At 44.7% G+C, this 27,621-nt stretch overlaps 1 protein-coding gene across 1 annotated transcript in view; it reads right to left on the bottom strand.

The window, feature by feature from the left end:
- Positions 1-27,621, bottom strand: part of LOC138748476 (rab effector MyRIP-like) — a 305,674-nt gene that overhangs the window by 119,005 nt on the left and 159,048 nt on the right. Inside the window, exons 4-5 of the mRNA XM_069908752.1 lie at positions 15,353-15,489; positions 11,892-11,972 (exon numbers count right to left, since the gene is read on the bottom strand). Coding sequence (XP_069764853.1) covers positions 11,892-11,972; positions 15,353-15,489 — 218 coding nt within the window. The remainder of the gene's footprint in view (positions 1-11,891; positions 11,973-15,352; positions 15,490-27,621) is intronic.

Here is a 27,621-nt window from a genome sequence, read left to right as displayed (position 1 = left end):
TAGAGTAAAATGGAAGTTTTTATTTAAAGTACTTGAAAAGTTTTCGTTTGGTCTCTCATTTATTGGTATGATTAGGGCTCTGTATAATGGTCCGAAAGCTAGAGTTGTTACTAATGGTTTGCTTTCAGAATCCTTTAATTTAACAAGATCTACTAGACAAGGATGTCCATTATCACCCGCCTTGTTTGCTTTAGTTATTGAACCTCTAGCACAATTAATACGTCAGAATGATAGTATCAAAGGTATGAGAGTCTTGAATGAAGATTATAAAATAAATTTTTTTGCGGATAACGTTTTGCTGTATTTGGTGGATCCTGATGTTTCTCTGCCAGCATTTCAAGATTCCCTAGAGATTTATGGTCAATTATCTGGTTATAAGGTTAATTGGACTAAAAGTGAAATTTTATCAATTAGTAAAGATGATTATTCAATGTTTAGAAATATTACGAATTTGAAGTGGACGAAACAAATTAAATATTTGGGAATTAATGTTAATACTGACTACCAAAATTTATATTCACTTAATTATCTTCCTTTAATGAAGAAGATTAAGGCAGATTTAGTTAAATGGAAAGATTTACCTTTGGGTTTATTAGGAAGAATTAATACTATAAAAATGAATATTTTTCCTCAAATACAATATTTATTTCAATCAATTCCTTGTTGTTTACAAAAAACATTTTTTAAGGATTTATATAAAGTAATTAGGGATTTTTTGTGGAAAGGAAAATTTCCTAGGGTGGCGTTGAAAAAATTGATGTGGGATTTTCAATTTGGAGGGCTACGGCTACCTAACTTTCAATTTTATTATGAAGCAGCTCAATTTAGATTTCTTAGCGCATTAATGGCCACACAAGATACGCCTAGTTGGGCACAGATAGAATTGGCAGTTATTTCTGAAAAATTTTTGAATGAATTTTTATTCCGATGGAATAAAAATTTGTTATGAATTTATGATGTACCAATATTGAAACATTTAATGAATTTATGGACAAGTAAATTACATAAAATGGGACTGAACAATAAGTGGTCGGGAAGATTACCATTATATAATAATCAACTTGTTCCTTTCACGGTATCTAATACTATTTTGAAACAATGGGAGGAGAAAGGAATATATAATTTATCTGACTGTTTTTTAGAAGGTCATTTTTGTTCTTTTGTAGAATTGCAAAAGAGATTTGATATAAGTGGTTATTCTATATTTGTGTATTATCAGTTAAGATCTTTTGTAAAACAGGTATGCAGTCGTCAAATGAATTTACTGTCTGAAACTGATTTTGAGAAATATGTGCTCTCATTTCCAAAAAAGGGTTATATATCAGGTTTGTATCGTATTTTGTTGGAAAGTGAAAGTAAAATAGATTGGGAGAAAGATAAAATGAAATGGGAAAAAGATTTAAGTTTAACAATAACTGAAGAAGATTGGTCTGAAATCTGCCGTAATAGTGTTCGAAAATTGATTAATGCTAGATTGGCGATGATTAATTATAGTTTTATACATCAATTATACTTAACACCCGAAAAATTTAAAAAATTTGGTTTTAGTAAGTCAGATGTTTGTTTTCGTTGTGATCAGGTTTCTGGTACTTTTTTACATGCTGTTTGGTTGTGTGATCGGTTACAACAATTTTGGAAAGGTATTCAATCTGTATTTAATAATCTATATAATCTTCATATTGTATTAGACCCTGATATATTTTTATTAGGGAATATGCAACCGTTGATTGATTTAGAATTAGATAATTACCAGATCTCTTTTATTTACTTAGCGCTGGCAGTGGCCAAGAAATGTATCGCGATTACTTGGAAGAATAGAAATGTATTGTCTTTAGATAGGTGGTATTCAGAGATGAAGTTTTGTTTGGTTATGGAAAGAATATCTTTTTCTATACAAGATAAGATGTCTTTTTATGAGTTAAAGTCGACCCCATTTATTGATTATATACAATTTAAATAAGTTTGAATTAATCATTTTTTTTCTTTAAAAAAACTTTTTTTATTATATATTTTTTCTATATATATGTTTTCTTTTTTTCTTTCTTTTTTTTCTTTTTTTTAGTTTTTTAAAATTATTAGTTGGTTTTTTTGTTTAAGTTCTTTTTGTTTTTGTTTTTTCATATATATTCTTATATAATAAAAATTTTTTGGATTAATAATTAAATTTTTTGATTTTGTGTTTTTATATATATCGATCTTTTTTTAAAGATATATGTTTTTTATTTTTTTATTATACTAATAGTATTAATTCTTCACTCTTTATCGTGGGGGTGGGGAGGGGGGGTTTAGGGGTTAAAAAGTTTTTTTTTTAGTCTTAGTTTTTAGTTGTTAGGGGGAGATGCCGAGATTGGTATTGTATTAACTATGTTACTTTATACTTGTATTACTTTATTTTGTATTTTTTCTGTACATGAATTACTTACTTTCTTCATATGTTAAAATTAATAAATAAAGTTTAAAAAAAAACCTTGCAAGTCACTAATAACGACGCCTGGGCAGACTGAATATCATCAATGCATGGTTTGACGAGAAGGACAGGCTGACACCAATAAAGCTCTGCCTCCCCCTTGCATTAGCCACAGCTGAGGTGAGTAGAATCCTATCTAGGGTGAACTCACACAAGGCAGCAGGCCCAGACAACATACTTGATCAGGTACTGAAGGACTGAGCTGGCCAACTGGCATGTCAATGCAGCAGTCCATCTTCCCCATAGGTTTCAAGAGAGCCATCATCATCCCGGTACCAAAGAGGGTGACAGTAACAGGCCTCAATGATTCCTCCCATTGGCACTGTCTACCACCATTAGGAAATATTTCGAGTGTCTGGTGATGGAATGCATCAAAACACACCTCACAAAGGTACTGGACCCATTTCAATTCACCTAAGGACAGAACCATTTCGCTGATGATTCTATAACCTTGTTCCTCCACTCCATCCTGACCCACCTAGGGATTAATGCCCCAAGCATCACACAATTGTTCATTGACTTTAGCTCAGCATTTAATAAAATCTTGCCCCAGAGATGGGTGGAGAAGCTGTCCTTGCTGATGGCATAGCAATTGAAGACTGAGCAGGCTTCCAGGACAATAAATGCTATCAGATGGGATACTTTGATTACTTATAAGCCTCAGGAGATTAATGATGATTTTGTTTATGTTATAAGTTGTATACTTCTGAAGTATCGGAAAATAATGTTAAAATTGACACATTTTTTCTGATTTAGCTTTACCATCTTTAAAATATCCAGAGGTTAAAGATTTGGATGCCTTTTTTACAGTTATAAAGGTTAAAGAAGCATTACAGGCAATGTCTGGTGGGAAATCCCCAGGTGAGGATGGTTTTACTTTGGAATTTTGTAAAGAATTTCAGGACTTGTTATTTCCTTTGTTGATGGAGGTTTTGAAACAGGCTAAAGAGAGTGGTTCTTTACCAGATTCTTTTTCTAGAGCATTGATTACAGTTATTCCTAAGAAAGATAGGGACCCATTAAAAGTGGGATCTTATAGACCGATTTCTTTATTGAATGTAGATTATAAGATTATTGCTAAGGTTCTGGCTAATAGACTAGCTAAGTATTTATCAGATTTGATTCATGTTGATCAAGCTGGTTTTATTAAAAACCAGTATTCTGCTGATAATATTGTAATGTTTATTTCTTTAACTAATGTTTTACGGGGGCAATCTGGCCAACCTATGATGGTTGCTTTAGATGCTGAGAAGGCCTTTGATTGAGTGGAATGGGGTGTTTTGTTTAAAGTGTTGGAGAAATTTAAATTAGGGCCACTTTTTATTGGCTGGGTGAAGGCTTTATATAAAAACCCATCGGCTAGGGTGGTGACAAATGGGCAAGTATCCTCTTTGTTTGTGCTATCTAGATCATCTAGACAGGGCTGTCCTTTGTCACCAGCTCTATTTGCATTCGTTATTGAACCTTTGGTTCAAATTATTCGACAAGATGGTAATATTAAGGTGAATGCAGATGAGTATAAAATAAACTTATTCGCAGATGTCATTGGGGAGCTTTCATGTGAGATTGGAATAGTATGGTGCATTATCAGGTCATAAGGTTAACAGGGACAAGAGTGAAATAATGCCTTTAGTGACTGTAGATTATTCGTCTTGTAAGCAGATTGCAAAATTTAGGTAGTCTGATAGAATTAAATACTAGGGAATTATCATAGATGATAATTATAATCATTTATATGAATTTAACTAACTGCCATTGTTGACTAAAATTAAATATGATTTAAATCAGTGGAAAGATTTGCCAATAACTTTGATAAGGGCGAGTAAATTGTGTAAAAATGAATATCTTTCCCTGAATACAATATCTTTTTCAATTGATTCCGTGTAGAATTCCTCAAAAGTTTTTTAAAGGCTTTTTTTATGGAAGGGTAAAATGGCAAGGGTTTCATTACAGAAATTGACATGGAAATATGCTTTAGGAGGATTGCAACTTCTTCATTTTCAATATTATTACAAAGTGGCACAATTAAGATTTATTAATAGAATGTTTGAAGTGAACAAATCTTTAGTTTGGGCCAAGATTTAATTGGCTCAGATTAGTGAACAAAGGATGGATCATTTTATGTATAAATGGAATTCTCAACTTCTACAGAGTTATAATTTACCAATGTTGAAGCATTTAATGGAATTATGGAGTAAGAAAAATGAAATTATAGGTACTTAAGGTAAAATTTGGCCAAACTCCTTTGTACCAGAATAAATTTTTTTCTTTTTCGGTGAACAATCAGCTTTTGAAACTTTGGGAACAGAAAGATATTAAGTTGGTAGAGGACTGTTATGAAGCTGGGTATTTCATTTCATTTAAAAAAATGAAAGAAAAGTATGGAATTTTTTTGAATATATTATTTACCTATTATCAGGTTCGAGCTTTGTTATTTGATAATTTTGGACATACATTAAGGTTGCCTAGACGATCTAGATTTGGAAGTTTACTAACTGAAGGGATTTATATCTGAGATGTATGCCGTATTACAACACAAAATGCATAAGCCGGATATCTATAAAGCGAGGACTAAGTGGGAAAAAGATTTGTGTATTTCAATTTCTCAGGACGATTGGATGACCATGTGTGAGGATAGTATGACTAAATTAGTGAATGTAAGATATAGATTGGCCCATTATAATTATATACATCAGCTCTATTTAACTCCTGGTTTTTTTTTACATTCTGTTTGGTTGTGTGAGACAGTGAAACCTTTTTGGAATAGAATTAAGGAATTTTTAGAATGTTTATTTAAATTTAAAATTTTGTTTGACCCTGTGGTATTTTTATTGGATTATATTAAAAGATTGAGTTTGGAATTAAAATTAGATAAGTTTCAAATTGCGTTTTTAAGATTAGCACTAGCTGTGGCGAGAAAATGTTTGGCTATTATTTGGAAAAATGAGACCGATTTAAGTATTCAACAGTGCCATGCGGAAATGAGGTCTTGTATTCCATTGGAAAAGATAACATATAATTTAAGTAATAATTATTCCTTTTTTGTTAAGGTGTGGAGCCCGTATATGAAATACATGGGTCTGAATTTGTTGTAGTTATTTTTTGCCCCTTTGTTGGGGTTGCACCAAACATGGATTGAGTGATTGTTATATGAATTGATCTCTTTCTTCTTTTTCTTTGGGGTAGTTAGTTGGGGGTGGGAAAGGGGTGGGGATTACAGGGGAGAAAACATTATGTATATTTGTATTTTGTTTTTGATTGTACACTTTATTTTGAATAATAAATAAAATATACAAAAAAAAGAGAAGCTGTCCTTGCTGGGGCTCAACACCCCTCTCTGTAACTGGATTCTGGACTCCCTAATGGAGAGACCACAGTCTGTCCGGGTCGGTAGCAGAACGGCGAGCATCATCACTTTGAACACTGGGGTACCTCAGGGCTGTGTGCTCAGCCTGTTCCAGCTACTGACCCACAACTGCATCACCAGATCCAGCTCCAACAGTGTCAACAAGTTTGCAGATGACACAACAGTCGCTGGACTCATCAGTAAAACACGATGAGTCGCACTACAGAGAAGAGGTGGAAAATCTCCTGAAATGGTATGAGAATAACAACCTGAGTCTCAACATGGACAAGACAAGATGATCATGGACCTCGAAGACCAGGGACAACCACCCTTCACTACACATTAATAGTTTAGAGATGGAGAGAATAGAACAAGATCCTCAGAGTCCACTCAAGAAGTGACCTATCGTGGACCCACATCTCCTCACTTGTCAGGAAAGAGCAACAGTGGCTGCACTTCCTTAGAAGGTTCAGCTACAGATGCTGCAGGGCATTGGATCGGAGATTCCACAGGTCCATAAAAGCAGCAGAGAGGATCACTGGCGTATCCCTTCCCCCATCGATATGATTTACCAGGATCATTGTTTAAAGAGGGCTCATAAAATCAGTGAGGACACCTACCATCTCGTGCACAGCATCTTTCAGTTACCCCCGTCAGGAAAGAGATACAAGAGTATTAGAGCCAGGCTGAGGAACAGCTTCCCATGAGCAGTGAGAATGCTGAATGACTGAAGTGCAATAGCAATTCTCCGAGACGCCACTATTTATTTATTAATATTTATTTAAAATATATCTATAAAGGTATTCAACGTATCTGTATGTATGTTATGTCTGTATGTGTGACTGCATTATTTTACACTGTGGAGAAAAGAACGCTATTTCATTGGGTTGTACTGGTACAATCGGACGATAAATGAACTTGAAAAATATCAAAAATGAGCCTGAATTTACCAGTTCAGCTAACAGCTCATTTCACACTCCACCACTCTGTGTAAAGATGTTCACACTTAACCCATATCCTCTAGATTTTATCTGACCTAACCTCAGTAGAAAAAGCCTGCTTACATTTATTCTTTCAATGCACATCATAATTTTGTATACCTCCATCAAATCTCCCTTCATTCTTCCTCATTCCAGGGAATAAAGACATATCTGTTTAACCTTTCCCTGCAACTCAATTCTTCAAGTCCTGGCAATATCATCTTCTCTCACTCTTTCAATTTTATTGACATCTTTCCTGTAGTTAGGTGACTAGAACTGCACACAATGCTCCAAATTTGGCCTCACCAATGTCTTACACAACTTCATCATAACATCACAACTCCCATGCTTTGATTTATGAAGGTCTTTACGACCCTATCCACCTGTGATGCTACTTTCAGGGAATTATGTATCTGTATTCTGTAAAAACCCTCCACACTATCCACAACACCACCAATCTTTGTGTCATCTGCAAACTTCTTAACTACCTACTTTATCAATTAAGTTATCTGTATATCACAAGCAACAGACTCCTCTGTTCTACCACACTCCTCAGTTCTCTACCATTTGCCATCTATGTTCTACCTTGGTTTGTCTTTCCAAAATGCAACACCTCACATTTGTCTACATTAAATTCCATCTGCCATTTTCCAGCCCATTTTTCCAGCTGGTCCAGATCCCTATACAAGGTTTGAAAGCCTTCCTCATTGTCCAATATTTGTGTCAACTACAAACGTGCTGATCCAATTTATCATCCAAATCATATGGCAAACAACAGTGGACCCAGCACTCATCCCTGAGGCATAGGCCTCCAGTCTAAGAAGTAATCATCCACTACCTCTCTCTGGCTTCTCCAGTAAAGCCAATGTCTAATCCAATTTACTACCTCACCAAGAAGAGCAAGCAACTGAACCTTCCTGATTAATCTCCCATGCTGGTCCTTACTGAAGTCCATGTAGACAACATCCACGGCCTTTACTTCATCAACGCTCCTGGTAATCACCTTGAAAAAAATCTGTATAGAGCAATATTCCACTGCTGAATGCCAGCTATCCTCAAACCGATGGTAAACTGGAGCTCAGATAACCTGTGAAATGTTTCTTCGGCCTTGTACTCCATTTTTCCTGGGCCTCAATCCCCTTGTACTCTGCTTGTTAAGTCATGATGCCCAACATTCTAGATGTTAGGAAGGCTTTGTTCAGGAAAGGTCACTTGTTACCTACTTGATGCAGGGTTTTGAGGATGTGACAAAGAAGATTGATGAGAGTGAGGCCGTGGATGTTGTCGACATGGATTTCAGTGAGATGTCTGACAAGGTCCCTGACGGTAGGCTAATCCAGCAGGTACAGATGCATGGGCTCCACTGATGGTTTGGATACAGATTTGGTTGACTCAGTGGGAGGTGGAGGAAGGGTGTTATTCTGGTTGGATATCTGTGTCTAGTGGGATTGGTGCTGGGACCCCTGTTGTTTGAGATACACAAATAATTTGGATGAAAAAGCAGATAGTTCGGACGCTTACAGAGGACACAAAGATTGTTGGGGTATGGACAGTGTAGAGGGCTGTTAAAGAATACAAGAGATATGAGCAGAGAAATGGCAGATGGAGTTTAAATTCTAGTTCAAGTTCATTATCATTCGATTGTACAAGTACAACCCAACAAGACAACTCTAGTCCCCACTGCAAGCTCACATACAAATGAGACAACTGCACAGTTCTTAAATACAAATATTAAAATTAATAAAGATTATTATTAATTAAATAGTTGAGTTAGGGAGGGTTTGCATGAGTAGTTTGTAAGTCATTCAGCATTCTCACTGCCCGTGGGAAGAAGCTGTTCCTCAGCCTGGTGGTGCTGGCTCTGATACTCCCTGTATCTCTTTCCTGACCAGAGTAGCTGGAAGATGCTGTGTATGGAGTGGAGTCTTCAAATAACCATTCTGGTAGATCATGCCAATGAGGGGATAATGTAAAGGTGTCACATTTAGAAGGTAACATACATTAAATTCTTTAATTTTGTCTACCATGAGGAAGACAGAGAGTTGCCACTTTGTCAAGTGCACCTCACAGAAATGAGGCCCCAGTGAGGAACGAACTCGCGACCCCTGGTTTACAAGATCAGTGCTCTTCCACTGAGCTAACAGAGCAGAAACCCTCTTTGCCGCTCTTATGGAGCTGTGGCTTGACCTTTGGTCTAATTCTCTACTGCAGTCGTACCACACTGTGATTCAGCTGGCCAGGGCGCTCTCAATAGAACTCCTATAGAAAGTCGACAGAATGGTGGCTGGTAGCCTTCCCCGCCTCATTCTTCTCAGTAAGTGCAATCACTGTTGAGTCTTTTTGACAAGTGAAGAGATGTGTGTCCAAGATAGATCATTTGTTAAGTGAACTCCAAGGGACTTGGTGCTTTCCACTCTCCCCACTACAAAGCTATTAATGTGCAATGGACGGTGGTCGACCCTGGTCCTGCTGAAGTCCATGATCATCTCCTTCGTCTTGTCTACGCTGAGACTCAGGTTGTAACTCTTGCACCATTTCACGAGATTTTCCATCTCTTCGCTGTAGTGAGATTCATCGTTGTTGCTGATGAGGCCAGTTACTGATGTGACATCTGGAAACTTGATGACATTGTTGGAGAGTCGTCCAGCCAATTTGTGAGGTGTTGCACATTCAGCGGGGGGCAGGGGGGGCCTTAAATGTTAGTAGAATGTTTACAGCTTCTTCAAAGTACTGATGGATCTGGGGGGGGGGGGGGGGGGGGTGCGGCCAGGTTCATCACTCATTGTAAGTGGCTTACTTGGCCTCAATGGGCAAGACATTGAGTTTAAAAGTAAGGAGGTAATGTTGCTGTGATAGAAAACTTTGGTTAGGCCACACTTAGAAAACTGTCTTAATTCTCGTCTCCCCATTACAAAAAAGACGTGGAGGCTTTGGAGAGAGTACAGAAGAGCTTTATCAGGATATTTTGTCTGTTACCAAATGTTTACAACCTTTGCCTGTTGTTCTGGATTCCTTCCCCACCATTCTTCCCCCTTTCTCTCTCTCCAAACTTTAATTCAGATGCCTGCCTGCATTTTGCTTAAACCTTGAAGGTAAACATCAGGCCCAAAACGTCAGTAATATATCTTTGCCTCTTATGGACTCTGAGAGACCTGCTGAGTTCCTCCAGCATTTCTGTGTGTTTTTAGTACAATCTCAGTATCTGCAGACTTCTGTGTTGCACTCCTTACCAGAATGCTGCCTGGTTTAGAGGGTATGAGTTATGGGGAGAACTATGGAACTCTGAGGGAAGACCTGATAGACATTGATAAAATTTTGAGAGGCATCGATAGGGTGGCAGTCAGAATCTTTTCCCCAGAGTAGCAGTCACATATGAGAGGGCATGCATTTAAGGTGAGACAGAGGGAACAACAGTTCTCAGGCCCCTCTTTGTCCTTAACCCTTGAACAGAACCCCACCAAAAAAAAGTCCACTGTCTCACGCAAATGTGCTCCTTCCCCTGGCCCTCCCTCCCTCCTCTCCACCTCACCCATAAAAAAGTCCACTGTCTCGCGCAAAAGTGCTCCCTCCCCTGCCCCTCCCTCCCCTGCCCCTCCCTCCCTCCTCTCCACCTCACCCATCTCACCACATTTTTATTCAGGTACTGGCCTGTTTTTCCAGATTCCTGAAGAAGGGCCCAAGCCCGAAACATTGGTCACCCTTTACATCCTATGGATGCTGCGTGACCTGCTGAGTTTCTCCAGCACTTCTGTGCAGTGCCCTCGATCCCAGCATCCGCAGATTTCTTGTTCAACTACAGGAGCCACTGGTTTACTTCCTGAATGATTCCAGCCGAGTGAGAGGCCTGCACCAGTCGAGTGATAGGCCAGTGACCAGACAACACCAGCACGGCGATAGCTCCCTCCCTCATAACTATGGGGCAACTCTGTATCATCCCAAACTGGCAAGGAGACTAAATATTTACTCCCTTTCCTATCAGAGTCCTCTGGCCTTTCCCCATCATTTCTCAGCTGCTTTCTCTTCTACCGTCCCATATGTATCCGCCTATTAACTCTTGCCTGTTAGCCTGACCCCTTTCCCATTACTTCCTCCCTCCTCTCCCCTTCTCTCCTGTCATCCCCTCCCCTTTCTTCCCCTCTCCTCTATTCTCCTCCTCTCCTTTCCATTAAACCCCTCCTGAGTCCCTCTTTCCCTTTCCCCATCTCCATTCCTCCACCTCCCCACCCACTTCCCTTCACTCTCGATCCAGAGGGCTATCTCCTCCCATCACCTCCACTTTTTTTTTCTCTTGTACCCTTCCACCCGCTGTGGTGTTACACCTCTAGCCTACTGCAGGGGGTGACCTGTGTACCTGCAGGAAGATCACTGGAGGACAGACCACATCTGGTCGAATGGACCAAGCTCCACCGAGTCGACTGCCAATCATCCGCCGGGATATAAGCCACATCTGGCCCCTCAAGGTCATCACACAGAGTTACAGCTAACTACAGCAGAGTAAGTAGAATAAATTGTGATGCACTGTAGTGACAGTAGGCAGACACGAGATTCAATCACTGAAAAAGAGGCTTTAATCTACTTAAAGACTCTGCTGTAGTTAGCTGCAACTCCATGTGACTGACCTCAAAGGACCGGATGTGGCTTATATCCCGGCAGGTGATTGGCAGCCAACCGGGTGGGGCTTGGTCCATTCAGGTCGGCTGATTGACAGCTGGCCAGGTGTGGTCTGTCCTCTGGTGATCTTCCTGCAGGAACACAGGTCGCCCCCTGCAGTAGGCTAGTGGTGTATCACCAAACCCGCGTCCACCTACTACCTCTTACCTGTTGGGCTGTGCTCCTCTCCTTTCCCCTCCCCCCACCTTTTTATTCAGACGTCCACCTGATTTTCGACATGCTTGCCGAAGGGCCAAATCGTCGACTGCCTATGGATGCTACGTGGCCTGCTGAGTTTCTCCAGCACTTCTATGTACTGTACTAGTCCCCAGCAACCACATACTTCCTTGATTACCTCCACATATATCTTAATTTCCTGTGGTTTGGGAAACAGGTAAATCAGGTGGTTAAATCAATTACAACCTCTTTCTATTGCATGTAAACTCACCGTCTGTCTGTTTGTAAGATGGGCACCTACTGCTGCAAATCCTATCTTCATTTTCACGGCTCCCATCAAGAACATTGCTTGCTGCACAGAACAGAACATTCAGGTGCTGAGTGAAGGAAATATGGGAAAAGATCCCCAGCATCAATTCTAACCCCTCCCTTACAGAGTCCCAGAGTTCTACAGCACATCAACATGACTTTCCGCCCAACTTGTCCGTGCCAGCCATGCTGACTATCCAGGCTAGTCCTATTTGCCTGTATTTGGCCCAGATCCCTCCAAATCTTTCTTGTCCATGTATCTGTCCAAGTGTATTCAAATCATTGGAACTGTCCCTGCCTCCGCCACTTCCCCACACACTCACCACCCTTTGTGTGACGGTGTCCCTCAGGACCCTTTTAAAACCCTCCCTTCTCACCTGATATCACAGCCTGCTAGTTTTAGATCATCCACCCTGGGAAAAAGACCGATTTATCAAACATTACAGCACAGCACAGGCCCTTCAGCCCACGATGTTGTACTGACCTATGTAAACCTGCTCCACAACAACCTAATCCTTTCCTCCCTCACTACCATAACCCTCTATTTTTCTTGCATCCATGTTCCTAAGAGTCTTATGAATGCCCCTATTGTACCAGCCTTCACTATCATCCCCAGCAATTCATTCCAGGCACCCATCACTCTCTGTGTAAAAAACCTACCCCTGATATCTCTCCTAAATTTTCCTCCTCTTCCCTTACACAGATGTCCTGATATTCACCATTGCTGCCCCAGAAAGAGCCTCTCATAACCTTATATACTGTACCTCAGTATATCTTATATATTCTCCCCTCATCCTTCATTGCTCTAAAGAGAAAAGGCCTAACTCTGTCAACCTGTGAAAATTCATCTTATCTATGTCCCTCATGGTTTTATACATCTCTATAGGGTCATCCCCTCCCCTGCCAGCTTCCCATACTCCAAGGTGAAAAGCTTCAGCCCATCTAGTCTCTTTCTATAACTTGAGCCCTCCAGACATTGCAACGTCCTTGTGATTCTTTCCTGCACTCTTCCATTTCCAGAAAGCTAGATAACCAATGTGCCTTGTACAGTCTCTGATCCTACATTCAGTGCTCTGACTGATGAAGGCAAGGGTGCCAAACACCTTCTTTACCCCTGACTCCCTGTATCACCACTTTCCTGGACCTGTGTACCTGTACCCCCACCCCACCCTCATCACTCTGTTCTACCACATTCTGCAGTCCCCTACCATTCACTTAGACTTACCTGGTTTAACTTTCTAAATGCAACATCTCGCACTTATCCAACTTAAATTCCATCTACCACCCCTTGGCCTTCGAGATCCCGTTGTAGCCTCAGACAACCTTCTTCATTGCAGCCCCAATTCTGGTGCAATCGCAAAATTATTTATCATGCTATCCCCAAATTATTGATAGAGATGGTGAACCTGGACACACTGCTGATGGAAGCAGATGTGTGCCATGTCAACCTGAGAGGACAGATCGACATCCGTGAAGACGGTTGCCGAAGACTTCAGTTGGACTTTAATCGGCTGGGCAGGTGGACAGAGGAATGATTGATGAAATTTAATACACAGAAATGTGAAGTGCTGCATTTTGGTAAGTCAACATTTGAACAATTAGGCCATTCAGCCCATCAAGTCTGCTCTGACATTTTGAGTCATGGCTGGTATATTCTTCTTCTTCACCCCATTTTCCAGCCTTCTCCCCGTAACCTTACTAATGAAGAGCCTATCAACCTACCCTTTAAATCTACCCAATGCCTTGGCCTTCACAGCTGTCTGAGGCAGTCTTCATCATCCTCTAGCTGAATAAATTTCTTCCCATCTCTGTTCTAAAGGGGCGACTTCTTCTCTGAGGCTGTGCCCTCTGGTCCCAGACTCATCTATGATTGGAAACATATTCTCTACATCCACTCTATTTGGCTTTCAATGTTCTGTAGGTTTCAATGAGATCCCTTCTTATCCTTCTAAACTCTAGCGAGCACAGTCCCAGAGCCATCAAACACCACATATTTTAACCCTTTCATTCCAGGGATCATTCTCGTAAACCTCCTCTAGATCCTCTCCAATGCCAACAGGTCTTTATCATGGGTAGGACCCTCATAGTGAATGGAGGAGATCAAGGGACTGTTATGGAGGAGAGGTCTTAAAAGTGGCATCACAGCTAGATAGGACAGTCGAAAAGGCTTTTGGCGTATCAGCCTGAATCAGTCAGTATAGACTACAGATATTGGGAGGTCAGGTTGTAGCTGCATAAGATGTTGGTGAGTCTCCATTTGAAGCATTATGTTCAGATTTGGTCACACTACTACAGGAAAGGTGTTGTCAAGCTGGGAGAGGATGCAGAGAAGATCTACAAGGATGTTGCCAGGACTTGGGGGCTGAGCTATTAGAAGTGGTTGAGCAGACTGGGGCTTTATTACTTGGAGTGCAGGTCGATGCAGGGGTGATCTCGTAGAGGTGTACAAAATCGTGAGAGGAGTAAATCAGGTAAAAGCAGTGAGTCTTTAGCCCAGAGAAAGGAAATTGAGATACAAAGGATATAGGTTTAAGGTGAGGGGGAGGGGGGGGGGGTGGTGGGGTGGGGAGAGAGATATTTATCACTACACAGAGGGTAGTGGGTGTATGGAATGGGATGCCAGAGAAGGTGGTTGAGGCAGGTATTATTGCAACATTAAAGAATAAATGGATGGGTCCATGGATAGGGTGGGTTTAGAGGGATTTGGGACAAACCCAGGCAGATGGGACGAGTGTAGGTGGGACATGGTGGTCAGTGAGGGCAGGTTGGGCCCAAGGGCCTGTTTCCCCACTGTGCGACTCTGCGCAGCCTGTCACCGTTCGTTGTGTATGCTAAGCATAATCCCTCTGAAGACCCTCTGTGCAGTCCAGATTCACTGTTGCTGCACCTACATTTATGAAGCACATTGGTGTCATCGAGTTGCTGAAATGGGCCTTTCAACCAACTTATCCAAAGTGCCTACCCTCAGTCAATCCCATCTGCCTGCGATAACCTGATATGAGATCGATGGTAGACAAAAGAGATAAGAAGTGTCCCCAATTCGCCACAGCTGACCAGGAAGTAAAATTCTGCAGACTTTGTAAATATGAGATGCATGCTTCTGAATCTCATTGGAGGTTCAGCCTACTAATGGGGCCTTCTGACCCGTGCCGCCAAACACCCCCATGCGACCAACTCAGCTACTGACCCTGTACTTCTTTGGAATGTAGGAAGAAACTGGAGCACCCGGAGGAAACCCACGCAGACACGGGGAGAGCACGCAAACTCCTTACAGACGGCGACAGATTCGAACCCAGGTTGCCAGCGCTGTTGTAGCATTGCACTAACCATGCCTTGATGACTTTATTTCCCTCTTCAGGGTTGCTGCCGGACCTGCTGAGAATCTGCAGCATTTTCTTGACAGGCAGCAACTAAAGTGATTACCTAATGTGTGTGGTTGGCTTCCTCTGCCTGAAAGGCGTCCCTTGTATAATGTGTGAACCACCTTGGCACTGCCAAAGTACTTGAACTTGCCCTTGACATTACTGTAGTACCATTCCAAAGACTGGGTCCTCAGGAGCCTGGAGAAACAAGAATACATTCAGCCAGTTAAACAACATGTAGTCACAGACATTGCTTACATAAAACTATGTTTGACGATATCAAGCACAAAATAAGGTTATAATCAGAACAATAAAGAATAATCTCCACATACTATGTTAATTTTTCCGATGGGCATGTGATCTCAGTGACATTTCAATGGAGATTCATGTTTGATGCAGGGACAACAGTGTGAACTCTGAGGCATAGCTGGGTAACCACCTTGAGACTGGAGCATGTAAGGGAGCTGGGGCAGGGCTGAGGGGGTGGAACCAAGCAGCAGCGATGGCAAGAGGCAGGTCGTGAGATGGTGGGCTCAATCGAGACCGACGTCAAGGCTCAAAGCAGAGGATGGACAAACTTGGATTATTTTCTCTGGAGCGTTGGAAGCTGGAATTACAAAATTATGAGATGCATTAGAAAGTCAGAATCTGTTTCCCAAGGTGAAAATGAACGCCAGAGGACAGGTGTTTAAAGGCGAGTAGATTAAGGGAGGTAAAGGACAAGATTTTACACAGACAGTGGAGGGGAGTCTGGTACGAGCTGCCGGGATTAGTAGTGGAAGCAGATACAACTGTCGTGTTGAAGAGGCTTCTGGATGGGCACCTGAATATAAAGGAGATGGAGGGACATCGATCATGCAGGTAGCAAAGTTTTACTATAACAGTTCAGTACAGAAACATGGGCTGAAGGGCCTCTTCCTATGCTGTAGGATTTTACGAGATTGAACAGCACACCTGCATCAGTACGTCATGTCAGATTAAATCCATGTCAGTCCCATGGAAATGGGAATAGGGCAGGGAACTGAGGTAGGTTCAGTCCTGAACTCTGAAGAAAGAGCAGGTTCAAGGCATAAACATCCATTCCTATCTCAGAGCACAATTTTAACCCATTTTGGGACATGTCGGCAGACAAAATGTAGCTTGAAACTATGTTATAGACCTCCCCTACCTTGCGAAGAAAGCAATTAGCATACCACAAAAGTATCTCAGAATTTCAGATTTCAGAATTATTGTCAACCACAACAAACATACAACCCTGAGATTCTTTTTTCCTGCAGGCCAGAGAGAATTACCACTTATTGGCAGTGCAAAAAGCTGTACAACATAGACATGTAATCAAACTGGCTGTGCAATACAGAGTTTAAAAAAATCAAAAAGTGCACAAGAGTCCTTAAATGAATCTGATTGAGTTTGTTGTTGAGGAGTCTGATGGTGGAGGGGTACCAGATGTTCCTGAACCTGGTGGTGTGAGTCTTATGGCACTTGTACCTCTTTCCTGATGGCAGCAGCGAGAACTGAGCATGTGCTGGGTGATGAGGACCTTTGGTGATTGCTGCTGCTGTTCTCCAACGACAGCGTTCCCTGTAGATGTTCTTGATAGTGAGGGGGGTTTTGCCTGTGATGTCCTGAGCTGTGCCCACTACCTTTTTCAGGGCTTTACGTTCTGGGCTATTGGTGTTTCCATACCAGACCACAATGCAGCTGGTCAGCACACTTTCCACCACACATCTGTAGAAATTCGGCAGGGTTTTCGATGTCATACAGGTACACAATTCTTTATCCGGAACCCTTGGGGGACAGTGTGTTCCGAATTTTTGATTTTTCCGGATTTCAGAAAGCCCACCCAAATTGTGGTGTGTATCCACCCCCAGCCCCTTCTAGTCACCTGCCATCTCCCCCCACTCCACTTCACCTGCCTGACTCGCTCTGCCAGTCTCTCAGCCGCCTGACTCGTGCTGCCGGTCTCTCGGTTGCCCAACTTGCGCTGCCGGACTCTCGGCCTCCCAATACGCGTGGCTGGTCTCTCATCCACCCCCCTCACCCGCCCGACTTGCATTGCCGGTCTCTCACCTGCCCGACTCAAGCTGCCAGTCTCTCACCCACCTGACTTGTGATGCCGGTCTTCCGGCCACCCAACTCACCTGCCGGTCTCCCCTCCCTTGGCCCGCCTGACTCACGCTGCCGGTCTCTCGCCCACCGGACTCGCACTGCCACCTCTCTCACCACTTGCTGGATTTTGGGGCTTTCTGGATTTTAAATGTCCAGATAATGAATCGTGTACCTATACCTAACCTCTGCAAACTCTTGAGGAAGTAGAGGAGCGGACGTACTTTCTTCATGATACCATTAGAGTGTTTGGTCCAGGAAATACCTTCTGAGATAACTCCCAAGAACTTAAATTTGCTCACCCTTTCCACCTCTGATCCCCCAATGATCACTGGATCATGCACATCTGGTTTTCCCTTCCTGAAGTGAACCATCAGCTCCTTAGTTTTGGTGACAGTGAGTGCAAGATTATTGTTGGTTCACCATTCAGCCGAGTTTTTTAATCGCCCTCCTGTCTGCTGACTTATCTCCCCTTTTTATACAGCTCCCTGCTGTGGTATTGTCAGCAAATATGTAAATGCTGTTCATGTTGCACCAAGTCACACAGTCATAGATGTATAGCAAATAAGGCAGAGGGCTAAGAATGCAGTGCTGTGGTGGTTCTCCTGATGGAGATTGTGGAGGAGATGTTCTTCCCAATGCTCACTAATTGTGGTCTGGAGGTGAGGAAATCCAGGATCCAATTACACAGTGGGGTGTTGAATCTCAGATCTTGGATTTTGCTGATCAGTTTTGAGGGGATGATGGTGTTAAATGCCGAACTGTGGTCGATAAAGAGCATTCTAATGTATGCATCTTTGCTGTCCAGACGTTCCAGGGCTTTGTGTAGCCTCAGTGAGATGGCATCTGCCGCAAACTTGATGCTTTGATAGGCGAACTGGAACCACTCAGTCAGGAGCTGATATGCTTCAACGCCAGCCTCTCAAAAGACTTCATCACTGTTGATGTGAGTGCCACTGGTCTGTCTTTTGGGACATGCCTAGCAGACAAAATGTAGCCTGAAGCTACATGATATACCTCATCTACATAGCAGAGAAAGCAATTAGCACACTGCATGAGGGTCTGAGTGTTGGGCTCCCAACAATGAGCGGTATTGTAGGGTGATAAAGTGTCAATGAAATAGCAGCAGAGCGTGAATTAAAACAATCACCACCTCAAACACAGGCAGCAAAAAGTTACCCAGGGACTTCTCTGAACCAAAGAGCTCACACTCTCAGCTTCAGATGAACTCATGATAAAGCAATGAGCAGCTGGAGGAACTCAGTGGGTTAGGCAGTATTCGCGGAGAGAAATGGTTTTGGATTAGGATTCTTCATCGAGATCGGTGGTTTTCAAACTTTTTCTTCCCACTCACATACCACTTTAAGCAATCCCTTACTAATCACAGTGCATGGGGCATGGGGTTTACTTAAGGTGGATTGTGAGGGGAAAGAAAATGTTTGAAGACCACTGATCTAGACTAAAGTGGGAGGGGAGAATTCAATTTGAAGCACAAAACCTCACATTCCCCTTGGACAGCCTTAAGCCTAATGACGTGAACGTTGATTTCTCTCATTTTAGGTCACCCCGCCTCTATCTGAATCCACAGTTTCCATCTCTTCTCTACCTACTCCCACTTTTACCTTTCTCTCTAACCTTTCCCCTTTCAGTGGTCTCTCCCTCTACCTGAATCCCCACCTCTCCCATCTTCTTTCTATCCAAACCCAATCAACATTTGGTTCCTCCCCAGCAATCCCCCCCCCCCCCACCTTTCTTCTTTGGCTTGGCTTCGCGGACGAAGATTTATGGAGGGGGTAAAAAGTCCACGTCAGCTGCAGGCTCGTTTGTGGCTGACAAGTCCGATGCGGGACAGGCAGACACGATTGCAGCGGTTGCAGGGGAAAATTGGTTGGTTGGGGTTGGGTGTTGGGTTTTTCCTCCTTTGCCTTTTGTCAGTGAGGTGGGCTCTGCGGTCTTCTTCAAAGGAGGTTGCTGCCCGCCAAACTGTGAGGCGCCAAGATGCACGGTTTGAGGCGTTATCAGCCCACTGGCGGTGGTCAATGTGGCAGGCACCAAGAGATTTCTTTAGGCAGTCCTTGTACCTTTTCTTTGGTGCACCTCTGTCACGGTGGCCAGTGGAGAGCTCGCCATATAACACGATCTTGGGAAGGCGATGGTCCTCCATTCTGGAGACGTGACCCATCCAGCGCAGCTGGATCTTCAGCAGCGTGGACTCGATGCTGTCGACCTCTGCCATCTCGAGTACTTCGACGTTAGGAATGTAAGCGCTCCAATGGATGTTGAGGATGGAGCGGAGACAACGCTGGTGTAAGCGATCCACATGATCTCCCCTTCCCATCTGAAACGCTGACTGACCATTCCTGCCCACGGATGCTACCCACTAATAACTAGGTACATTTTTTTGGAAAGTGGGAGGAAACCAGAGCACCCAGGGAGAACCCAGGTGGTCAAGGAGAGAACGTACAAACTCCTTACAGACAGCATTGGATTTGAACCCAGGTTGCTGGCAATAATAGCATTGAGCTGACCGCTGTACTAACTGTGCTACCTGCTCAAACAGATGTCATTTTCAACTAAATTAACTGAGCTTGTTTTGCAGCATTGCCTCTCATTGGTCAGGGGCCTCTGTTTTCCTTGTTGGGGTGGGGTGGGGGGGGGCAGCACAGTTGCTGTAGCAGTTAAAACTACACCATTTTAGCATCAGTGACCTTGTTTAAAATCCCAGGTTGCCTGCAAGGAGTTTCCATGTTCTCCCCCCAACTTGTGTGGGTTTTCTCCCACCTTTTAAAAATGTATGGTGTTGGGAGGTTAATAGGGTGACATGGATTCATGGGCTGTGCCAAATCATTAAAACTAAAAAATGTTTAAAAAAATTAAATTAGTTTCAGGCTCATTCATTAATACCCCATTTCCACTGCAGGTTTGATGGGTATATGAATTGAATTTCAATTTTAAATAAAAATATTAAAATGTAGACATACAGCACAGTAACAGGCCCTTCTGGCCCACGAGTCCCTGCCGCCCAATTGACCTACAACACCCCCCCCACCTCCCGTGCGTGTTCTGAAAGGTGGGAGGAAACTGGAGCAGCCGGAGGAAACCCAGGGAGGCAAGAGGAGAAGGTACAAACTCCTTACAGTTCGCTGACACTGTAATGGCGTTGCGTTAACCACTACGCTAACCGAGCCACCCTTTAATATTGGTGCTTTTTACCCCCCTCCCCCACGCAAGAGTAATCAATCATGGTTTCGGTTATTAAACCCCCTGCATGATAAGCTTTGCAGAGAAGGATTTGGATTTCTGCTGAAGAAGGCTCAGTGCAGCCAATGGTAAATGACCATTTTGACCACATTTTCCAAGGTGAGAAAAATATTGGTCATTGTACAGCAGACCAGACAACCATGCAAAACCCCTCAAAACTCAAGACCCAGCTTGGACACGCCCTGTGGAATGATCCCACATTGAGGCGTTTGTCTCTGTCTTCACTTTTCCTGGTTCAGTTTCACCTCGCGCCACATGTACAGTGACTGAGATTCAAGATACTTTTATTTTCATGTAATAAATCCGTTGAAAATTACATGAAATTTGTCTTCTTCTGCCGTAAGGTAGACAGCTTTGTCGTCGGCAAAAATTGCCTGAAGCACCTCTTATGGTTAGAGAAAGCCCCAAAAGAGAGATTCCCCCAGTGTCACCGAGTGTCCGTGGATTTGCCTCCACAGAGTCCAGTCCAAACCATCGGCAGCTCAAGCTCCAGATCTGAACCTCCGACACGGTCAGGAAATCTTCAGCGCCCTCGGCACCTCCTCGCATCCTGGCTCCGATACCCTGTACCCCTTCAGGCAGTCTCGAGCCAGTCTCCAGCAGTCTGCTGCTTGCTGTGAATCCCTTGACCGCAGTCGCCTGCAGCCTGTGCGAGTTCCTCGCCTTGAGTCGCCAACACCCCACGACCTGTGTGTTCTTCAGCCGCAGAAACCCTCAATGGTTCATCGCTGTGGAGACCATTCCATGGGTCATTTTCTCTGCTTCTCTTTCTCAGCGGGGGGGGGGGGGTGTTCTCCCCATTTTCTGGTGCCCTGCACCAGTCCTCTGCTTCTGTGGAGTCTGCAACCCCTCCCAGCTGCTGCCAATCATAGGCTCTGCCATCTTGAGTGTAGACCTTGCGGCCGCAGAACTTTTAAATGAAACCATTTACAGGCCCTCTGAAGCCTGTGCGGAGCTGATGGCAGTCGTATTGGGGGGGGGGGGGGGGGGGGTTGGATCCTGTGGGAGTGCTGTGACTTCGCTCCCCACTCTCTGTGGGTCCGCACCAGCAACAATGCTGCCATTATAGCAGCTCTGGCAGAGCCGCCATTGTGAGATGGGGAGAATCCTCTGCCAAGCAGGCGCAGAGGGGGTTGCAGGGGTTTGCATGGTATCAATTGTACAGCAAAGATTGGTTTATTCAGCTGGACCAAAATAAAAATCACCATCAGCGCACTACCGAAATCCTACCTCCATCCTCCTGATCATTTGCTCTGAACTTACCTCCAGTTCGGTAATGGTCTGAAACTGCAAGAAACTGCAGAAGGGTGCGAATGTGACTCAGACCATCACACGCACCCTCCTCCCCTCTATCAGCATAGTCTACAACCCGCTGTCTCGAAAAAGAAGCCACAGCATTAAGATACAGCCCAGCCTGGCCACACCCTGCTCCCGCCAGCAAGAAGACTCATGAGGGTGAGATCATGCAGATTCAAGGAGAATTCTTTTCCTGGTGTTATCAGTCTCCAGAATGAACCTCACAGTCATCAAATTATGTTGCCTTTGCTCCGCATTTCCCCCCCCCCCCCCACACCCTGCCCCGGTCTATCCTTGGTCTCTGCACGTTTGCATTGTCTTACATGTCGTGCTAGGTATGAGACGTTCACTGGTCAGCTCACTCAACCACCTCTGCCCCTGCATTTGCGACAGGTGTGATGATAAGATTTAACTTAAAACCACGGCGCATCCTGATGCCCCACCTGGGGATTACCACTGCTTTGGTCATTGGCTCCATGCAGCGAGCTTCAGAGGAATGTTAATGGCTGCGTGAGGGACAGTGCCAAAAGAGTGAAAAGCGTCCCAGGGCCTTACCTTACACCACGCCCTGCAGAGACTATAGTGCACCAATGGCCTTAGAAGATCCCTCCACAGATAACTCCATTTTGCTTTTTCCCGGTTCTCAGCAAGGAATGTTGCTCAGGGAAAGACTTCCATCTTGCGTTCCCTGGCACTCAGATCGGGGCACAGGGTTACTCTTGCTCAGCTACTGGATTTCCATAGTGAGGGGGAACACGTCCAAAATGGACATTATTGTTTTGCTCTGGTGTAGAGAGTTGAGAAAGAGCAGATGTATGGGATGTGAATTTCCAGGCCAAAGACATTCTCTGTGATACTGACCAGTGGTGGGGTAGGGGGTGATGGGCACAGAGGTGAGAAGATCAGCTCCATTCTCCACTGACATTTTTCCACATACACAAGGCACATCATGGTGTGTCAGAATACTCCCCACCTGTCTGGATGGGACAGTCCCAACTAGAAGGAGCCCAATACTACCCAGGGCAGCTGGCTCGATTGGCTCCCACAATAAACATGCGCCGTCTCCACCATCAAAGTTGGCACAAAATCGTGGGCTGAGGGGTCCATCCTTTGCTGCACTGTTCCATGTTCTTCTACCAAATAATAGTCTACCCTTTTATTCCCTCTACCAAAGTGCATGACCCTACACTTTCCAACATTTCATTCACCATTTCTTTGCCCATTCTGCTCATCTGTCTAATAAGACTCTCTGCAGCGTCTCTGTTTATTCCTCATTATGTGCCCCTCTACCTATCTTTGTATCATCTGCAAACTTAGCCACAATCCAATTCATTAACATATAATGTAAAAAGAAGAGACCCAAAAACGTACCTGGTGGAATACTACTGTAACCAGGAGCCCAGCAGAACAGGACCCTTTTATTATCACTCTGTGTTTCCTGCCAACCAGCCTATGCTCTACCCATGCTAGTATCTTTCCTGAAATTCCATGGGCTCTCATCTTGTTAAGAAGCCTTATAGGTCAATGACAATTTTTCTCAAGCAAAATATTTCAGTAGCAATTGAGTCTAGAGAAGAGATTCTCAACCTTCGCTTCCCACGCACACACCACGTTAAGCAATCCCTTACTAATTGCGGAGCACCGATGGCATAAGGATTACTTAAAGTGGTATATGAGTGGAAAGAAAAAGGTGGAGAACCTTGAACGTCTGGGATGCTGCTAATGTTGCCCACAGTGAAGACTGATACAAAATACGCATTCAGTTCCTCTACCATCTCCCTATCTCCCATTACAATTTCTCCAGCGTCATTGTCTATTGATCCTATATCAACCCTTGCCTCTTTTTTACTCTTAATATACTTTAAAAAAAGCTTTTAGTATCCTTTTTGATATTATTTGCTAGCTTCCTTCCAAAGTTAATCCTTTCCTTCCTAATGACCTTCTCAGTTGCCTTCTATACGCTTTTAAACACTTCCCAGTCCTCTCTTCCCACTAATTTTGCTTCTTTTTATGCCTTTTCTTTTTCATTTACTTTGGCTTGGACTTCAATGTCATTTTTCCATTGAAATACTTTTTATTTTAATGAATATACCTGTCCTGCCTCGCAGAAACTCCAGCCATTGCTACTCTGCCATTCTCTCTGTTAGCGTGCCTTTCTGATGAACTTTTGCCAGTTCCTCCCTCACACCTCTGTAGTTCCCCCTTTACTCCACTGGTGTACTGACACCTCTGATTTTACTTTCTCCCTCTCCAACTGCAGGGTGAATGCTATCACTACCTGTAGAGCTCGTCAAAAGAGTCAAAGACTTGTTGATCCAAACCAAGGCTTTTATTAGCAAAAGACCGGAGCTCTTCACAGGTGGCCGACCAGTCCGGAATGATCCGACCTGGCTAGGGACACAACCCTTTAAGGCCCAAACAATAGGTGTGGCTTAGCTCTCAGCCAATCGCTGTAAGCACAGTCTAGATACAGTAACTATATACACTATGTACATTGGTGATAGATCTGTATTATACATTCGCCCCTTCTTGGAGAACTGACCCTGGAAAAAAAACAAAAAACGAGGGAGAGAATGAAAGGAAGGGGTAGATCAAGGACTGTAGCGGTCAGGGGGTCTGACCATCCGGCGTGACCGCTGTGGTGCCAGGATTGGGGTCGCTGGAGTGGTGTCGCCAGCGGGCTCGTCAGGTGCGACCGCTCCGTCGCTCAATTCCCCAGTCATGTTGTCGGCAGGGTGGCCCGGGTCGTTGGGGTGATGTTGGTCCTTCTGTTGCGGCACGGCGCCTGGGGAATAAAGAGTTGGGGAAGGTTGGGTTGGGGGGTTTGCTGGGTCTACCGTGTCCTAAGCTAGGTCCCGAACCGAAACAGTGTCCTCCCACCCGTCTGGTAACTCAACATAGGCGTAATGTGGGTTCACGTGGAGTAGAGTCACTCGGTCGACCAAGGGGTCGTTCTTTGAGTGCCGGACGTGGTGTCGCAAAAGGACGGAGCCAGGGACAGTGAGCCATGCCGGTACAGTGGTTCCTGATTCGGATTTCCTCGTGAAAAGGAACATCCTTTCGTGGGGGGTGGCATTTATTGCGGTACATAGGAGGGAGCAGATGGAATGTAAGGCACTAGTGAGAACCTCCTGCCAGTGAGAGGTGGGGAGACCTTTAGACCGGAGAGCCAGTGTAACCGCTCTCCATATGGTGGCATTCTCCCTCTCGACCTGGCCGTTACCGCGTGGGTTATAGCTGGTGGTCCTGCTTGAAGCGATACCACACTCCAGAAGGTACTGTTGCAGCTCTGCGCTCATGAATGAGGACCCGCTATCACTGTGGATGGAATTGGGATACCCGAAGATGGCGAAAATACTGCGAAGGGCCTGTATCACTGAGGTGGCAGTGGTGTCTGGGCAGGCCACAGCAAACGGGAAGCGGGAGTACTCGTCGATGGCCGTAAGGATGTAGGTATTACGGTTGGTCGACGGTATGGGCCCCTTAAAGTCTACGCTAAGACACTCGAAGGGGCGGGTGGCTTTGATAACGTGGGAGTTATCTGGACGAAAGAAGTGGGGCTTGCATTCAGCGCACACCGAACAGGCTCGGGTCATGGAGCGGATCTCCTCGACTGTGTAGGGTAGGTTGCGCGCCTTCACAAAGTGGGCAAACCTAGTGAACCCTGGATGACAGAGCGCCTCATGGAGTTTCTGTAGTCTGTCCATCTGTATGCTGGCGCACGTCCACCTGGAGAGCGCGTCAGGCGGGTCGTTGAGCTTAACAGGCCGGTACAGGATGTCATATTTAAAGGTGGAGAATTCGATTCTCCATCTGGCGATTTTCTCGTTTTTTATCTTACCATGCTGGGTGTTGCTGAACATGAAGGAGACCGCGCATTGATCAGTCAACAGTGTAAAGCGCCTCCCAGCGAGGTAATGTCTCCAACGACGCACCGCTTCAACTATGGCCTGGGCCTCCTTCTCGATCGAGGAGTGTCTACTCTCTGGACCCTGGAGGGTTCTGGAGAAGAAGGCTACAGGCCGACCGGCCCGGTTCAAGTTGGCTGCCAGGGCGAAGTCGGATGCATCGCTCCTGACTTGAAACGGGACAGACTCATCGATCGCGTGCAGTGTCGATGTCGGATTTGATTCGATTGAAAACCGCTCTGGCTTCAATCGAGAGGGGAAAGGAGGTAGTCTTGATAAGAGGACGCGCCTTGTCGGCGTAGTGTGGAACCCATTGGGCGTAATACGAGAAAAGGCCCAGGCAGCGTTTGAGCACTTTCTGGGTATGGGGAGGAGGATAAGTCCATTAGGGGACGCATGCAGTCAGGATCTGGCATGACTATCCCGTTCTCCACCACGCAACCTAGAATAGCGAGTCGTGTGGTCCGGAAGACACACTTGTCCAAATTGTAAGTCAGGTTCAGCCGACAGGCAGTTTGAAGAAATTTGTCGAGGTTGGCGTCGTGGTCCTGCGTGTCGTGGCCGCAGATGGTGATATTGTCCAGATACGGGAAGGTAGCGGTTAGCCCGTTCTGGTCCACCATCCGGTCCATTTCCCGCTGGAAGACTGCGACACCATTCGTGACCCCGAATGGTACCCTGAGAAATTGATATAGCCGCCCATTCGCTTCAAAGGCCGTGAATGGTCGGTCCTCGCAGCGGATCGGGAGCTGGTGGTAGGCTGAACGTAGGTCAATGGTGGAGAATATGCAGTATTGGGCGAACTGGTTCACCACATCCATGATGCGTGGGAGGGGGTACGCATCCAGGAGCGTGAAGCGGTTAATGGTCTGGCTATAGTCGACCACCACCCGTAGTTTTTCCCCATTCTTGACAACCTCCAGGGGCTTGAACTGGGTTCGATGATGCCCTCATCCAGCAATTTATGCACCTCACTCCGAATGAATTGCCTGTTTTTGTAACTATATTGCTGACTTTTGGTGGCCACAGGCTTCCAGCCAGGGGTAAGGTTTGTTAAGAGTGCTGGCGGGGCAATCCGGAGTGTGGAAAGGCCACAGGATTGGCCTCAGGGCACGGGGGTGGGTTGCTCAGGTGTGGGGCGATGGCAGACCGAGAGGGGGGCGTGGGGTCCCCCAAAGTGTAGGGACACCGTTCGTAACTGACACTGAAAGTCTAATCCCAGCAACAATGGGGCGCACAACTGGGGAAGGACGAATAATTTGAAGTGGGTGACCGTTACGCCCTGTACTTCCAGCGTGGCGATGCAATACCCCTTTATCCCGGTCGAGTGCGACCTCGTCGCTAATGAAATCCTCTGGGTAGTGGGGATAATGTCAGGTCCGCAACGGAAGGCCAGATCTGGCCGGATAAAACTGTCAGTTGACCCAGAGTCAAATAAGCAATTGGTGTAGTGTCCATGCACTTTAATCAGTTCCATTGCTCTGGTGAGGGGATGAGAGCATTGCTGGTTTAGTGTTATTGAAGCAGTTGACAGGGGAGTTTCGCGTGATGATGTCACGCAACGGGATGACGTAGTAGACGTAGTCAACGCTGGAGGAGCAAGTTGGAGGACCTCCCGGAAGTGCTGTTGTGGCGGCGTCGGCGGATGAAAGGTAAGTAGTGGGGTTTGTAGTTGCTCATGATTGGCGGTGGGTAGGTCGTCGGTCACGGCGGTCGGGCCCCGGCGGTCGTCAGCGACGGACGCTAGGGCGAGTATCTG

Source organism: Narcine bancroftii, chromosome 1, assembly GCF_036971445.1.
Source record: "Narcine bancroftii isolate sNarBan1 chromosome 1, sNarBan1.hap1, whole genome shotgun sequence".
NCBI lineage: Eukaryota > Metazoa > Chordata > Chondrichthyes > Torpediniformes > Narcinidae > Narcine > Narcine bancroftii.
Note: the sequence above shows the minus strand (reverse complement) of the source record. Positions and strands in the feature narration are given on the sequence as shown.